The following is a 15,896-nucleotide window of genomic DNA, read 5'->3' as shown; positions in this document are numbered from 1 at the left end:
GACTTCTAAAGATTCACTATCTATGTTTTTCTCAGGGGAGGCGTCCACATTTATACTGATGGCCTTCATTTCTAAGAGTAGGTCAATGGCATTTGACAATCGGTCGTTGGCTTTATCCAGGGCATTTTTCTATGGGCCAAATCTGTGTTCTTCTCCCCTTCGTCACAGAGCCAAAGCTAGACTTTAATTCTGTCACGAACGTAAACAAGACCGGCAGACGCTCGCAGATAATCAGAGACCTTTTATTAATCAGTTCAAAATACACAAGGACGATCCAAGGCACAGTCAAAAACAGCCAGTAGTTCGGCACGTAAATCATCAACAATCCCAATCCAAAGGGAAAACCAAAGTCGAAGTCAGAAACAGGCAAAAACTGTCATACACAAAATCGCAATCAACATTCAAAGTGCACAGTGTTCAGGAGAAACACAGCAATACCTCACAAAGTTTCACTGTTATCCCAACACTTATATAGCCTTTTCTAAATTAGTTTCAGGTGCTAATCAATAAACCGGTGACGCAGAGCCCCTCAGCGCTGTCCAATTAGCTAATTGCGTGACCTGATTACCCACTGACTCCTGGGAAATGCAGTCCTGTTCATTACGACAGTCAGTGGTAACTTCAGAATCCACAAAAAGTGTTACAGATTCCTTTTTTTTTCCACAGAAAGTATACGCTTTCTGTCTTCTTTTATAGAGGCCAGATCCGAGTCACAAACCTTTGTCCTGTCACTCTGGGAATAGTTTTTTAGCCTCCTTTTTTTTATTATTTTAAACTTTTTGACTTTAACAATACTGGTGGTTTCAATTCTACTAAAAATACGCACTTTCAGTTTTCCAGCAGTACCTACTTCCTTTTCAGTACACTCAGACATGTTTTTAATTTGCCAGTAAATTCAGATAAAACAATACTAATACAATTCAATACCACCCCGTCCACACAACGAACCCAAGTTCCTCCTTATTAGACCTTAATTTGTTGCCCAAACGGTCAAACTTCTACTACAAGGTAGGTTAGGTTCACAATACTATATCACCCTTATATTCCTAATTTTCTGGCCAGTTATATTAACCCTTCTGTATCATTAGACACAGAGACACCAGAAAACGTACATATATTCTAAATACATTCACAACAAATTCCCATTATAAAAATAATCAAAGCAACAATACTTATTACAGTAAACCAAATTCTAATAGGTTAAATTACTAAACCAGACAAACAAAAAACAAAAAGATTATTGATGCATGCTCAATAATCCACGTACACAAATCCACAAAGTTGAATCAGCTCATCCGGACACAAGACTGACACGCCTCCTCACCCAATCCGAACGACCCCCCCAGTCTGAAGAAGTCACTCGGACCTAGCGACGGCACTCTTCTCCACAACAATCCCGCCCAGACGAACCGACCCAACCCCGTACAAACAACAAATATCGAGCAGAGTTTTTCACTCAGGCCCACCAGGAGTCAATCCTCTACTGGCACTAAAGACAAACTTACAAATTTCGAGGTGAATTTTTATTCAACCCCGCCAGGAGTCAATCCTCTACTGGCACTTGGGAAGAGTCAATCCTCGATTCCCTTACACAAATAATAAGAAATAATAAGGCAGGAGTCAAACCTCTACCGCCACTTACTTTTACCAATTTCTAGAGGACAATTTTCTAGTTCAAATGATACGCAATAATTTAAAGACACTTACTGGATAGGAGGAATCCACACAGTCACAACTAATATGTCCTATATAATCCTATGCAGAAATTCAATTTTAATAGGTTTTCTGCTTACCTTTTTAATTGACCGGTCTGTGACTGTGAGAATTCGTCTCCACTCCATGATCCTAGAACGCTTCTTGGCTTCTTTCTTTCCAGATCACGTCGGGGTCACCAAATTTGCAGATTTTTGTTCTTTTATCCAGGAAAGAAGGACAAATACTAATTAGTTAAGAATGACGATTTATTAAGAATTCAAACACAAATTGGTAAAAGTATTTACTGAGCTCAGGACACACAAACACACAGACAGCTGCATGCAGAAGTGTGTCTATCTATGGCATGTGTAGCCTTTTTATTAAGAAAAAGAGGAAGTGAGTGTTGTCTTCTTCTTGACCACTCAAAGTCATATCTTGATGCCGTTAGCTTCACAGTCCATAAAGAGGAACAGGGAAACATCTGTGCTGTGGTTACTCCATCTTGGTGTTCCTCAACTGTCAACTGCTGTCTAGAACACAACACTCGCATGCAAAACCATTTCAAAACCCCCTACTCCTATACATTCAGTTTCTCTAAACTCAGAGGATCGGGTCTAACACAGCAGAAATGCAAGGCTAGTGATTTCCTGTTCAACTGTCTCTCACACTCTCTACATAGTCAGAACAGGAAACACCTGGATGTACTTCCTTATTTTTCAGCTCATTTCTCAGAAGATTAGGTTGCTTAAAGTTCAGTTCCTTTTTAACACACACATTTTAAATGGTAACTCAGCATTTACAGGGCCTTTAACAAAACAGATAAAACATTTATATTCCAGTATAATTAATACAGAACTTTAATACTCAATAATAACCAACACACCACAAGAACAAAAGAAAAGTTACAATATTTACAATAATAATAATAATAATAATATAACTAATAAATTACTATTATTATTATTACAATCCCACCTGTGGCTCTCGTATGCAGAGGCCTATATATATATAGGTGTTGTATGGTTGTGCACTCACTGTGTATTGTGATTACATATATTCTGATATTTTATTGTCTTTTAGTTATTTTTATATTTTACTTAACGAAAATATTGTCGTGTTTTTACTTTCGCTATCGCAGCACTTTACCGCTAGCATTAGCCACTTGCTACCGTAGAGGGTCGGCTCACCTAGCCGCTGTCCGGTGGGGATGCTGCGGGTCTTTTGCTGTGCGGTGGTGGAGGTGTGGGAATAAACACACACGACAGGGTCGAGTCACTTTAACTGTTTAGTCAGGACTTCAATGAGCGTTACAGCACCTTAGATCGCCTAGTTCCAGAACCCGAAGTTCAATGCTGGGACCATAAGGCGAGACTCATATACAAAACTAACTGCAGAACGTCCGAACGCACGTGTATAAACCTGGTGCTGCATTCTGATTGGCTGAGCTGAATGTCACTCACATACTAGCTCTAATGTTCACGTTGCTTAACTGAAACCACCAATCAGAATTACAGCAGCTCGTTAGAGTTTATCTGGCCAACCAACAGTCAGAAATATGAATAACGTGTAAATGATTTACAAAATCATTGGTTTGTAAGCTTCCCCATTCATAACAAAATAAATAAAACATAAAACAGCCAAGCCTGGGCCCTCAATTATTCGGGGCCCAGGTAAGCCCGTGCATTAAATCGCCCCTGCTCGTATGGAGGACTTGGCGAAATCAATAACTGGCAATTTTATCGGGATTAGTGGTCCCCTTTTAGGAAAGAGAGTGATGGAGGTGCAATACAAATAACTACTGCAGGTGGAATAATTGAGGGAAAGACAGTAAGTCGCTTGCAAAACTAAAAGACCAAGGAGAGAGAACTCAGCTGTGCCAAATATCAAATAGAAGTTTAACGCTGCCTTCACATTCTCCACCTATGGAATAGGATAGTGGTACAGGAGAGAGAAACACAAAAACACAGACGCAGCCTCAAAAACAAAATACATGCAGACCGTTGCACGTAACATTGGTGGATAGAGGTGCTGAGGAGGTGTTGGGTAGATATGATGTTTAGGACAGGAATAAGGAAGGGCAGACTACAGAACTAGTGAGGTGTGGTATGGTGTAGGACCTGGAGGCACTGGCACTGACTGAAATACAGGAGAGAGAGTTGCAGGTGGCAGAGATGAAGATGCTGCAGCTCTCGGAATGACAAGGATGGACACTGGGTCTGTAAGAACGGAGCTGAATTCTCGTGGTAAATAAAAAGATCTGCGTCTGACAATAACAAACTCCAGCAGCTGAGAACAGAACTTTCAAATACAGTAACAAGCACTGAGTTCTTGCACAATTCTGTGTTCATGTAAACATTTACACCTTGTGTTTTACCGGAATGAGCTAAACAGATCCATCGAAAACCTGACCAGGATGAACGTTTTTTTTTACCATGTTGTGATAGTTATACTGATGGTTTAGCTTTTTAACCAGCATCACCTAGTTTAGGTCAACATGAATCCATACAGTCAGCATCATGATCTTCTTTCTTTAGGCTGAATTTTTCCATCAGGGTTTAATTTACAGAGCTTGTTACAGGATAAACCAAAGCATTAACACAGCAAAACATTTGATTATTTGTGATTACATATAGTAAATTACAATTGTAAGAGCAGCACAACCTTGATCAGGCTTAATAAAGAATGCGTGAACAAATGAGTTAGTATTAGTACTTACACTGCAATCCAGTAGGGGCGCTAATAACACTGAACATTAAACATCAAACACCTTAATTCAAACAAAAGAAGAAGAAGAAGCTGCAGCAGCTGGTGTGTTTGTACTGAAGTGAATCATCTGTAAGTGAAATATTTATTTATTTATTTATTACACTTTAATTATTAACTACATTCTAATTAATAACAAAACTAGAGTTCATAATAAAATATCACTGTGTGGATTTGAAGAGCTTTAACTTCCTTTTCACACAAACTACTAGCTTCTCCGCTAACTGTTAGCATCACACATGATTCAGTAGTGATGAACCGATTCGTTTCAACCGATCCAGCAAAATGAATCAATTTATCAGAACTAAATCTAACATTTTTATAGAAACACATCGAGTTCTATTTTTATTTACATTTATGACATTTAATGGACATTTTTACCCAACGTTACTTGCGATTATGTTTTAATACAATCTATCTATGTCCTCGGCTGCTCTCGTTAGGGGTCGCGGGTGGATTATGATCAGCATTATTGATTTGGCACAGTTATTACACCGGATGCTCTTCCTGACACACCCTCCCTATTTATCCGGGCTTGGGACCGGCACTACAATGCACTGGTTTATGCATCATAGCGGCTGGTATCTATAGGTCAATTCAGTGTCTCCAATTAGCCTGACCACATGTTTTTGGACAGTGGGAAGAAACTGGAGCACCCGGAGACACACAGACACGGGGAGAACATGCAAACTCTACACAGAAAGGACCCAGACTGCCCCACCTGGGGATTGAACCTAGAACCTTCTTGCTTTAAGGCGACAGTGATAACCACTTAGCCACTGTGCTGCCCTATGTTTTAAAACAATTAAACAATATAAACAATGGTAACTTAGAAGAGTGTGGCTAGAACCAGTGAGCAATTACTAGACCAGTATCTCCACCACTGAGCTACCAGTTCAGTTATTTGTTCTCAGTTATAATTGCTATGAATGTGATTGATTGTAAGTAGTTTTAGATAAATCGATCAATTATTTAGAACACATTTATTATTTTACATTTAGTTATTCAGACAAATTGTACAAAGCTCAAACGCAGTAAAAAGAAGAATGTGTGATGTGTTCATTCTCTTCAATCTTTATTTAACTGATAAAAGTAGAAAGAAAAGATTTCCAATGTTTCAATGATTCACTTCATTGTAGTTTGTAAATAGAAACATATTTAGAATTTGATGCTGTAACAGACTCCAAAAATGTGGTACAGAGGTGTGTTTAGCTCTGCGTTCCATCAGCTTTCCTATTAATGAGACGCCTCCACGTCAATGGAACCCTCACACAGTACCAGTCAGAAGTTCTTTTATTATTTTCTACATTATAGATTCATATAGAACACATCAGAACTATGATACACACATGGACTCATGTAATAAACAAAAAGTGATGAAACTAACCTGAATATGTTTTAAACAATGATCCAGCAGATCAAAAGTGACCATCAGGAGACCAACACATGAGGCTTTGTTGACTGAGAGACAGAACTAACCTTCACACAGATCCAGGTCCATGTACTTCTGGTCATTACTTTTTCACTATTAAAACCAAAATAAAAAAAATAAAGATCAAAAATCAAATAACAAACAGGCAGAAATTGAAAAACGGATCGTATTTTAATTTTCCACAATTAGCATTTTCTATCAGTTCAACCTGAAATAAACACACAAGCATGTACATGCACTGACATGTATATTTACTTAATATAGAAACAGTGTAAATCAAACACAAGTATTATTACTGTTTCAACACTTGTACTTGATTTACACTGTTTATATGAAGCAAATATACACGTCAGTGCATGTACACGCTTGTGTGTTTATTTCCGGTTGAATTGATAGACAATGTTGAAAATTAAAATAGATCCTTTTTTTAATTTCTGTTTGATGTTATTTGATTTTTGATCTTAAAACAAAAAATGCCCCTTTTTTCAATATTGGGATTTGAAGTGATAAACTAATTACCAAAGGTACACGGACCGATCCAGAATGTTCTGATTAAAGATTAAGACTCATTCCAACAAGATCTAAGAAGTTCTATTGGAGGTCTTTTCTGCCAAATGCTGCCCACAATAGCTGTAACGTTCTCACCGTGTTTAGAGCCTCACAGAATAAACAATAGCCAATTAAAAGAGTCTAAAAGAATTTCCAGAATATTCCTTAAAGGAGAAATAAGTACATCTATCTGTCTTTGTATTAGATCTTTAATAATGCAGTCAGCAAAAGAGGGACACGTCACCCCGGAGGTTCTACAACATGAAGGATTCCAGATAAAAATAATAAAAATAAAAGAAGAAGATGATGATGATGAGGACTATGATTTCTTCTGTAAGTAAATATGGAGCAATGAGCCATTTCTCCACCAGTACAGTGTGGTACAGTAAAGTGTGGTACAGTACAGTGTGGTACAGTACAGGAGTACTGGAGTTAGTACTGGAGTCACTAATCAGTAGAAATAATAAGAGAATGGGGATAGTTGGGATTAGAACCTGTACTGTACCGTACTGTCCTGTGGAGAAGTGCTGCTCCACTCCAGTCTGGATTTAAGGTTTAAATCTAACTAGGATTTTTTTTGTGATTGGAAAACCAAAACCACAATTTTAAATTTCCTCCAGATGTTGAGTTTCTTCTAAACATGTTGATGGAATTTCAGGTGAAGGATCTTTAATTCCTGTGGAACAAGTCATGGAACTCTTCTCTCCAGTGGACCAACAGTGTGGAGGTTTCCAACTAAAGCCTGTGAAGGAAGAACCTGAAGATACAGATGAACTCAGTAAGAGTTTTTTTCATCTTGAGCAAAATTACATTTTTATTTAAATTTCTTGTAGAATTTTGTGACCTCATTTTTTCTCCAGGAATATAAATTGTGTCACTAGTTTACATTTAAATTTTTATATTCAGCATTTAGCAGACGCTTTTATCCAAAGCGAATTACAGTTGTGATGGTATACAATATGAGCAATTAAGGGTTAAGGGTCTTGCTCAAGGACCCAACAGTGACAACCTGGTGATGGTGGGGCTTGAACCGGCAACCTTCTGATTACTAGTCTAGTGCCTTAACCACTAAGCTACAACTGCTCTAGTTCTGCTACGACTACCTGCACCACAACCAACACTATTACCACTACTATTATCCCTACCACCACTAACCACAACCACCACAATTTTTAATACAATCACTACTACTACCTCCTCTATCACCACCACCACCACCACCAGTACTTCACTGCTGTGTTTTGAAAGGAAAATAAGGCTTTTCCAATCGCTGTTGATCCTCCATAATCTCAAAATCTTTCATTCTGCTCGAGGTCTTCTGAAGCACTTTTTGTGGTCAGGTAACCAATATCGGGTACACACTGTTAATGTGTTGTTGAATTAAGTTTACAGGAAGGCATTAACAGCTAATTTATATCCAGTGTTGAGTGGAGTTGTTCTGATCTGTTTCTGTTTTAACGTTTTTCTCACCTCCTCTTACTAAACATTAAGTTCACTAGAGACACTGTAAATAGAATTTAGAACACATCAAAAGAGGTGTGGACTTACTGATACGTTTACTCTATGCCTGTTATTTTTATACTTTTTTACCAAATGACGCAGTTGTGGTCAATATTGATTAATTACTATAATATTAGAATATTTCAATAACATGTCCAAATATAGTCAGTGAAAAAGCTGAACCATCAATATTTCAGCCCTTGAAAGATTTTCAGTTGGATTGAGATCAGGACTCTGTGCTGGCCACTTTAAAACAGTATTTTTTTTTTATCATTTGGGATTTGTATTTTTGGTCATTATCCTGCTGTAGGACCCGGGGTAAAATACGTCACCAGCACTCCCTTTGCTGTTTGTTAAACAATAAATTAAATACATATCTGCATCCATGAACACGGAATATACTCAGCCATAGACCTCATGATACGTCAACACTTTTCGTTGGGTTCTCTCATTGATTTTCCTATTACCACCACATCCTGGAAGGTTCCTTAAGTAGCAAACATAACATTTTGAACTGTTGAAGTCGGGATGCCGATGAAAAATGTGTTTTCTTTTTAACATTTACTAACAATGTTTATTTATATAAAAATATTTGATTCTTTCTGCTTCAGAACTGAACAAGGATTTCTCCTGCTCCTCGTGTCCACGTTCCTCTACAACCAAAAATCACCTGCACAATCACATCAAGAGCTGCAACCATGATAAATATGAGACTCTGGTGAAGATTAAGACTGAACATGAGGATCTGACGCCCACCAGAAGCTCCAGTAATCAGCAAACGTCCTCTGGTACTGTCAGCATTAACACCTCTCTCAGTCCCACACAGGAAGAAGGAAACATCTGCTCACAGTGTGGGAAGAGCTTTAGGTTCCAGCGTGATCTCAAAATACACCAGCGTGTTCACACTGGAGAGAAACCGTATCAGTGCTTGCAATGTGGGAAGAGCTTTAGTACACAGAGTAATCTCAACAAACACCAGCGCATTCACACTGGAGAGAAACCATATCAGTGCTCACAGTGTGGAAAGAGCTTCAGTCAACATTGTCATCTCAAAACCCACCAGCGCATTCACACTGGAGAGAAACTGTATCAGTGCTCACAGTGTGGGAAGAGTTTTAATACACAGAGTTATGTCAACAAACACCAGCGCATTCACACTGGAGTGAAACCATATCAGTGCTCACAGTGTGGGAAGAGTTTTAATAGACCAAGTTATCTTAAAGAACACCAGCACATTCACACTGGAGAGAAACCATATCAGTGCTCTCAGTGTGGGAAGAGTTTTAATACACAGAGTTATCTCAAAATCCACCAGCGCATTCACACTGGAGAGAAACCGCATCAGTGCTCGCAGTGTGGGAAGAGTTTTAATCAACAGAGTGGTCTCAAAAAACACCAGCGCATTCACACTGGAGAGAAACCGTATCAGTGCTCACAGTGTGGGAAGAGTTTTAATCAACAGAGTTATCTCAAAACCCACCAGCGCATTCACACTGGAGAGAAACCATATCAGTGCTTACAGTGTGGGAAAAGTTTTAATACACAGAGTGATCTCAAAACCCACCAGCGCATTCACACTGGAGAGAAACCGTATAAGTGCTTACAGTGTGGGAAGAGTTTTAATGCACTGAATGTTCTCACAACCCACCAGCGCATTCACACTGGAGAGAAACCGTATCAGTGCTCACAGTGTGAGAAAAATTTTAATCAACAGAGTCATCTCAACAAACACCAGCGCATTCATAGTGGAGAGAAACCGTATTATTGCTCACAGTGTGGGAGCTGCTTTGCTCATTTAACAACATTTAAGAAACACAAGTGTGACACATTCAATTGAACCAAATAAACGAACGGTTTGATTTTTAATACCACATTCCCAAATCAATCACCAAGTGTTCCTGTTAATGTAGCAGCAGCTGTAATGTTTAGCATGTACGCCTGTTTCTTTTTATTTTAATAAATGAACCCACAGTCTCTGCAGTCGGGTGGTACAGTGGCTTAGCAGGGTTTCCTCACACCTCCCAAAAACATACCAGTATGTGGACTGACTGATATACACTGATCAGCCATAACATTAAAACCACCTTCTTGTTTTTACACTCACTGTCTACTTACCATGTACAGTGGTGCTTGAAAGTTTGTGAACCCTTTAGAATTGTCTATATTTCACACAAGTCCTTAAAGTAGATAAACATATTACATATTTGTGAGTGGCAAAAGTATGTGAACCTCTAGGATTAGCAGTTAATTTGAAGGTGAAATTAGAGGCAGGTGTTTTCAATCAATGGGATGACAATCAGGTGTGAGTGGCACCCTGTTTTATTTAAAGAACAGGGATCTATTAAAGTCTGCTCTTCACAAATGCAGTTTGCTACAGATCACGTGGACAAGCCAGAAGGGTATTGGAAGAATGTTTTGTGGACGGATGAGACCAAAATAGAACTTTTTGGTTTAAATTAAAAGTGTTATGTTTGGAGAAAGGAAAACGCTGCATTCCAGCATAAGAACCTTATCCCATCTGTGAAACATGGTGGTGGTAGTATCATGGTTTGGGCCTGTTTTGCTGCATCTGGGCCAGGACGGCTTGCCATCATTGATGGAACAATGAATTCTGAATTATATCAGAGAATTCTAAAGGAAAATGTCAGGACATCTGTCCATGAACTGAATCTCAAGAGAAGGTGGGTCATGCAGCAGAACAACGACCCTAAGCACACAAGTCGTTCTACAAAGAATGGTTAAAGAAGAATAAAGTTAATGTTTTGGAATGGCCAAGTCAAAGTCCTGACCTTAATCCAATCCAAATGTTGTGGAAAGACCTTAAGCGAGCAGTTAATGTGAGGAAACCCACCAACATCCCAGAGTTGAAGCTGTTCTGTACGGAGGAATGAGCTAAGCCGGTGTGCAGGACTGATCAACAGTTACCGGAAACGTTTAGTTGCAGTTATTGCTGCAAAGGGGGGTCACACCAGATACTGAAAGCAAAGGTTCACATACTTTTGCCATTCACAAATATGTAATATTGGATCATTTTCCTCAATAAATAAATAACCAAGTATAATATTTTTGTCTCATTTGTTTAACTGGGTCATATTTATGCAGAAATATAGAAAATTCTAAAGGGTTCACAAACTTTCAAGCACCACTGTAGAAGCACTTTGTAGTTCTACAATTACTGACTGCAGTCCATCTGTTTTTCTGCATGCTTTGTTATCCCCCTGTGACACTAACATGGTGGTGGTGTGTTAGTGTGTGTTGTGCTGGTATGAGTGGATCAGACACAGCAGCGCTGCTGGAGTTTTGAGTGAGTGGAGAGAAGCTGGCGAGTGTGTTGGTGGGTTGAGGGTCAGTTGAAAGTGTGTCGGTTGGAGAGAAGGATTGATTGTCAATCTTTTCCTTAAAGTTGCAAAGTCAGTAGCAGTAGAGACTTTTTTTTACTTTTTATATTCCTTTATTTTCAATAAACAGCCGTGTAATCAATAAGAGAATGGATTTTAAAAACATTTAACATTTAAAAAAAATAACTCCCAGTAAGATAGCTCAGGTTAAATAAAAAAGAGAATTGTTCATCCACTATGGAGCACAGAGTCTCCTCACAGCACCATACGTCTTCAAAACTGTCCATGTTCCCTGTACTCTTATAAAATCAATCATAATTCTTGATTCAATCATAAGTCTTTTGGGGTGGAAGCAGAGTTGTGTGGAGGGTAGCAAGCATGTCAGGGTTTGGTAAAGAAGGTAGGATGTTAAAGATCAGTGAAGAAGAAGATTTGGGCAAGTTGGAAGAGTGTAAGTGTGTGTTTGTGTGTTTTTATTAGTGTGTGTGTAGGTGTGTATATAAGTGTGCATGTGTGTGTATGTGAGTGTATGTGAGTGTGTACAGTATGTATGTATAAGTGTGTGTGTGTATATAAAAGTGTGTGTATATTTGTGCATAAGTGTTTCTGTGTGTATGTGAGTGTATATGTGTGTGTAAGTGTGTGTTTGCAGTGGTGTATAAAGTACCTGAAGGCCATACTTGAGTAAAAGTATCTTACCAGAAATTTACTTTCATAAAAGTAAAAGTCAGCTTTTAGAATATTACTTGAGTAAAAGTTGTAAAGTATCTGATGTTTATTGTACTTAAGTATCAAAAGTAATTGATACTGAGTAATCTGATATTAAATGTACTTAAGTATTAAAAGTAGAAGTACAAGTAAATGCCATAAAATAAAATCGCAAGTGGTCAGAATCTTGAAAAATATGAAGATTGCTCTTTTAAGCCTCTAAAGCACCTTAACAATGGAGCTGACCCCAAACCTACAGAAAAACCAGGTCTTCACAATATAAGAATTTATAGAACAAAATAAATTTTCTTCCTTTCCTTGTGCCATATCATGATTATAATCAACTGTTGACACTACCTGTTTTTTCACCCCATTACTAACCCTAACCCTAACCCTGTTCAAACTTTTTTGGGATGTGTTGTAGGCCTAAAATGCATGTTTATGTATGTTAACAGTTGAAATGAAGTTGACCAGACAAAACATGAAATATTTTGGGTTTATATAAGATGGAATAAGAGTCACTGTAAATGTAAGAAACACTGCATCTATTTTATTTGTATTTTTTATACTGTCCATTTTTTTCTGATTTGGGTTGTATATTCAAGTCATAGATATATTACAATAACCAGAATCAATTTGAAGCAAAACTAAAGAGAGTTCAACAAAACGTGTGGAACTTTTAACCCTTTAATAATCTGCTCAACCATTAGTTTGAGTCTACAGTGGATATAAAAAGTAAAAAGTTTACACACCCCTGTTAAAATGCCAGGTTTAGTGATGTAAAAAAATGAGACCAAGATAAATCATTTCAGAACTTTTACCACCTTTAATGTGACCTATAACATGAACATCTCAATTGAAAAACAAACTGAAATCTTTAGGGGGAAGAAGTAAAAAATTAAAAACTAAAATAATGTGGTTGCATAAGTGTGCACACCCTTAAACTAATACTTTGTTGAAGCACCTTTTGATGTTATTACAGCACTCAGTCTTTTTGGGTAGGAGCCTATCAGCATGGCACATCTTGACTTAGCAATATTTGCCCACTCTTCTTTGCAAAAACGCTCCAAATCTGTCAGATTGCGGGGGCATCTCCTGTGTACAGCCCTCTTCAGATCACCCCACAGATTTTCAATCGAATTCAGATCTGGGCTCTGGCTGGGCCATTCCAAAACTTTAATCTTCTTCTGGTGAAGCCATTCTTTGGTTGATTTGGATGTATGCTTTGGGTCGTTGTCGTGCTAAAAGATGAAGTTCCTCTTCATCTTCAGCTTTCTAGCAGAAACCTGAAGGTTTTGTGCCAACATCGACTGGTATTTATAACTGTTCATAATTCCCTCCACCTTGACTAAGGCCCCAGTACCAGCTGAAGAAAAACAGCCCCACAGCATGATGCTGCCACCACCATGCTTCACTGTGGGTATGGCGTTCTTTTGGTGATGTGCAGCGTTGTTTTTGCACCAAACGTACCTTTTGGAATTATGGCCGAAATGTTCAACCTTGGTTTCATCAGACCCTAACACATTTTCCCACATGCTTTTAGGAGAGTTCAAATGCGTTTTTGCAAAATTTTGCCAGGCTTGGATGTTTTTCTTCGTAAGAAGAGGCTTCCGTCTTGCCACCCTATCCCATAGCCCAGACATATGAAGAATACGGGATATTGTTGTCACATGTAGTACACAGCCAGTACGTGCCAGAAATTCCTGCAACTCCCTTAATGTTGCTGTAGGCCTCTTGGTAGCCTCCCTGACCAGTTTTCTTCTTGTCTTTTCATCAATTTTGGAGGGACGTCCTGTTCTTGGCAATGTCACCGTTGTTCTATATTTTCTCCACTTGATGATGACTGTCTTCACTGTGTTCCATGGTATATGTAATGCCTTGGAAATTCTTTTGTACCCTTCTCCAGACTGATGCCTTTTGACAATGAGATCCCTCTTTGCTGTAAGATGCAACTAAGAAAATGTCAGGAAAAGCATACTAGAACAACTAAACTTATTTGGGCTTAATCGGAGGCACTTTAAATGATGGCAGGTGTCTACTGATTCCTAGTTAACATGAGTTTGAATGTGATTGGTTCACTCTGAACACTGCCACACCCCCAGTTATAAGAGGGTGTGCACACTTATGCAACCACATTATTTTATTTTTTTATTTTTTACTTCTTGCCCCCTAAAGATTTCAGTTTGTTTTTCAATTGAGATGTTCAGGTTATAGGTCACATTAAAGGTGGAAAAAGTTCTGAAATGATTTATCTTGGTCTCATTTTTTTACATCACCATACCTGGCATTTTAACAGGGGTGTGTACACTTTTTATATCCACTGTAAATATTTGGGTAAAAATAATCTGTATTTAAATAATCTTGTTTGGACAGTATCTACTCCCTGTTTGACATGTGTTAAACTCAAAAATATTGGTAGATGACACTGGTTTAAGAAAAGACCATTTCTAACTTATATCTCAACTTGAAGCAGCAGCTGAAAAATGATCAATGAAAGGTTGAAAATTAGGAAAAGCAAACAATAATTTTTTCAAACATTATTTTCTTGTTGAGACCATTAAAGGGTTGAAGACGTGCTGCATTTTCCTCAACACCACTTTCCTCTGCCGGTGTAATACAGAAGTTACCTGAAGAAATATTTGTCGGCAAAGTTTTTGAAAATGATTGGACGTGTCTTCATGAGTTTTGCACTGAATTAATTCCAACAAAATTTAATGAAACGTTGTATCTGTGGTTCGAATGTAATCGAAAATGGTAGCCAGATATTTAAACTTAAAGATATATTCACTTAACAATCTTAATGCTAATTATTATAAATAAAAAACTATGATGCTGTGGCTTTACTTTGTTAATCATTCTGAACTTACATCAGTGTGTTTGGTGAGGTTGGAGGGGGAGTTCCGTTCTGAAATGCCGATATTTCTGTATCTTAAAACATAAGAGGCGCTTCATCCGATATGAAGAATCTTTTACGCTGAACGCCAAACCTGATTCCTTCTTACACCAATAAGCTACACAATTTTTTGTCGTTTTATTTTGTAGTAACAAGTAACGAATTTGCATACAGTAAATGTATCGGAGTTAAAGTATTTATTTTCTTTAGAAAATGTAGTGGAGTAAAAGTAAAAGTTGCCAAAAAAATTTTATACTCAAAGTACAAATACTCCAAAAAAAATACTTAAGTACCGTAACGAAGTATTATTATTACATTACTATACACCACTGTGTTTGTGTGTGTATATTAGCGTGTGTATAAGTGTGTGTGTGTGTGTGTGTGTGTGTGTATAAGTGTCCGTGTGTGCATATTAGCGTGTGTATATATACAGTAAGTGTGTGTAAGTGTCTGTTTCTGTGTTTGTGTGTATAAGTGTGTGTTTATACAAGTGTGTGTGTGTGTGTGTATTTGAGTGAATGTGTATGTTTACATTTTCGGCATTTAGCAGACGCTGTTATCCAGAGTGACTTACAGAAGTGCTTCCATAGTAAACATTTCATTTCTCTAGTTTAAGTAAACAACAGTCGAAGAACACGAATCTGCTAAAAAAAAATTTTATTGCAAGAAATTAGTGAGCGTTAAGAAGTAAGTTAGTAAGTAAGTACAAGTCAGATTACATGTTTAGTAAAGAGGTGATGAAGATTTTTAATAATTTTTTTAAGACAGCGAGAGACTTAGATGTTCAGACAGAGGAAGTTCGTTCCACCACTGGGGTGCAAGTGCAGAGAAAAGCCTTGATGCTCGTCTTCCTCAAGTTCTGGGTGGAGGATCAAGTCGAGCGAGACTGGTGGCTCTGAGGTTGATTGGTACAGAGCGGGGTTTGATTAGACCTGAAGGTAGCTTGGGGGCTGCTCCATTTTTGACTTTGTAGGCGAGCATCAGTGTTTTAAACTGAATACAGGCAGCTACAAGAAGT

General features: G+C 38.1%; 1 protein-coding gene across 3 annotated transcripts; it reads left to right on the top strand.

Annotated features, from left to right (window-relative positions):
- The first annotated feature begins 4,486 nt into the window (after positions 1-4,486).
- On the top strand, positions 4,487-10,002 carry LOC134322170 (zinc finger protein 135-like). Of its 3 annotated transcripts, none has more exons than XM_063004044.1 (4): positions 4,487-4,530; positions 6,645-6,772; positions 7,098-7,217; positions 8,551-10,002. In XM_063004044.1, exons 2-4 carry the CDS (start codon positions 6,655-6,657, stop codon positions 9,774-9,776), a joined length of 1,464 nt encoding a protein of 487 aa, XP_062860114.1. In that variant the 5' UTR covers positions 4,487-4,530; positions 6,645-6,654; the 3' UTR covers positions 9,777-10,002. The 3 variants fall into 3 exon arrangements, with proteins under 3 accessions (XP_062860114.1, XP_062860113.1, XP_062860112.1); XM_063004043.1 differs by lacking the exon at positions 4,487-4,530 and adding an exon at positions 5,700-5,953; XM_063004042.1 differs by lacking the exon at positions 4,487-4,530 and having other exon boundaries at positions 6,419-6,772.
- The last annotated feature ends 5,894 nt before the right edge of the window (positions 10,003-15,896 follow it).

The sequence above is a fragment of the Trichomycterus rosablanca genome, chromosome 10 (genome assembly GCF_030014385.1).
Source record: "Trichomycterus rosablanca isolate fTriRos1 chromosome 10, fTriRos1.hap1, whole genome shotgun sequence".
NCBI classification, from domain to species: Eukaryota; Metazoa; Chordata; class Actinopteri; order Siluriformes; family Trichomycteridae; genus Trichomycterus; species Trichomycterus rosablanca.
The sequence above is the reverse complement of the archived record's forward strand: the minus strand, read 5'-3'. Positions and strand labels throughout refer to the sequence as shown.

Coding starts and splice junctions, on each gene's coding strand:
- LOC134322170 (XM_063004042.1), top strand. CDS start 6,505: ATGCTGCCCACAATAGCTGTAACGTTCTCACCGTGTTTAGAGCCTCAC. Junction 6,773..7,097: donor TGAGGACTATGATTTCTTCT/GTAAGTAAATAT, acceptor ATGGAATTTCAG/GTGAAGGATCTTTAATTCCT. Junction 7,218..8,550: donor TGAAGATACAGATGAACTCA/GTAAGAGTTTTT, acceptor TTTCTGCTTCAG/AACTGAACAAGGATTTCTCC.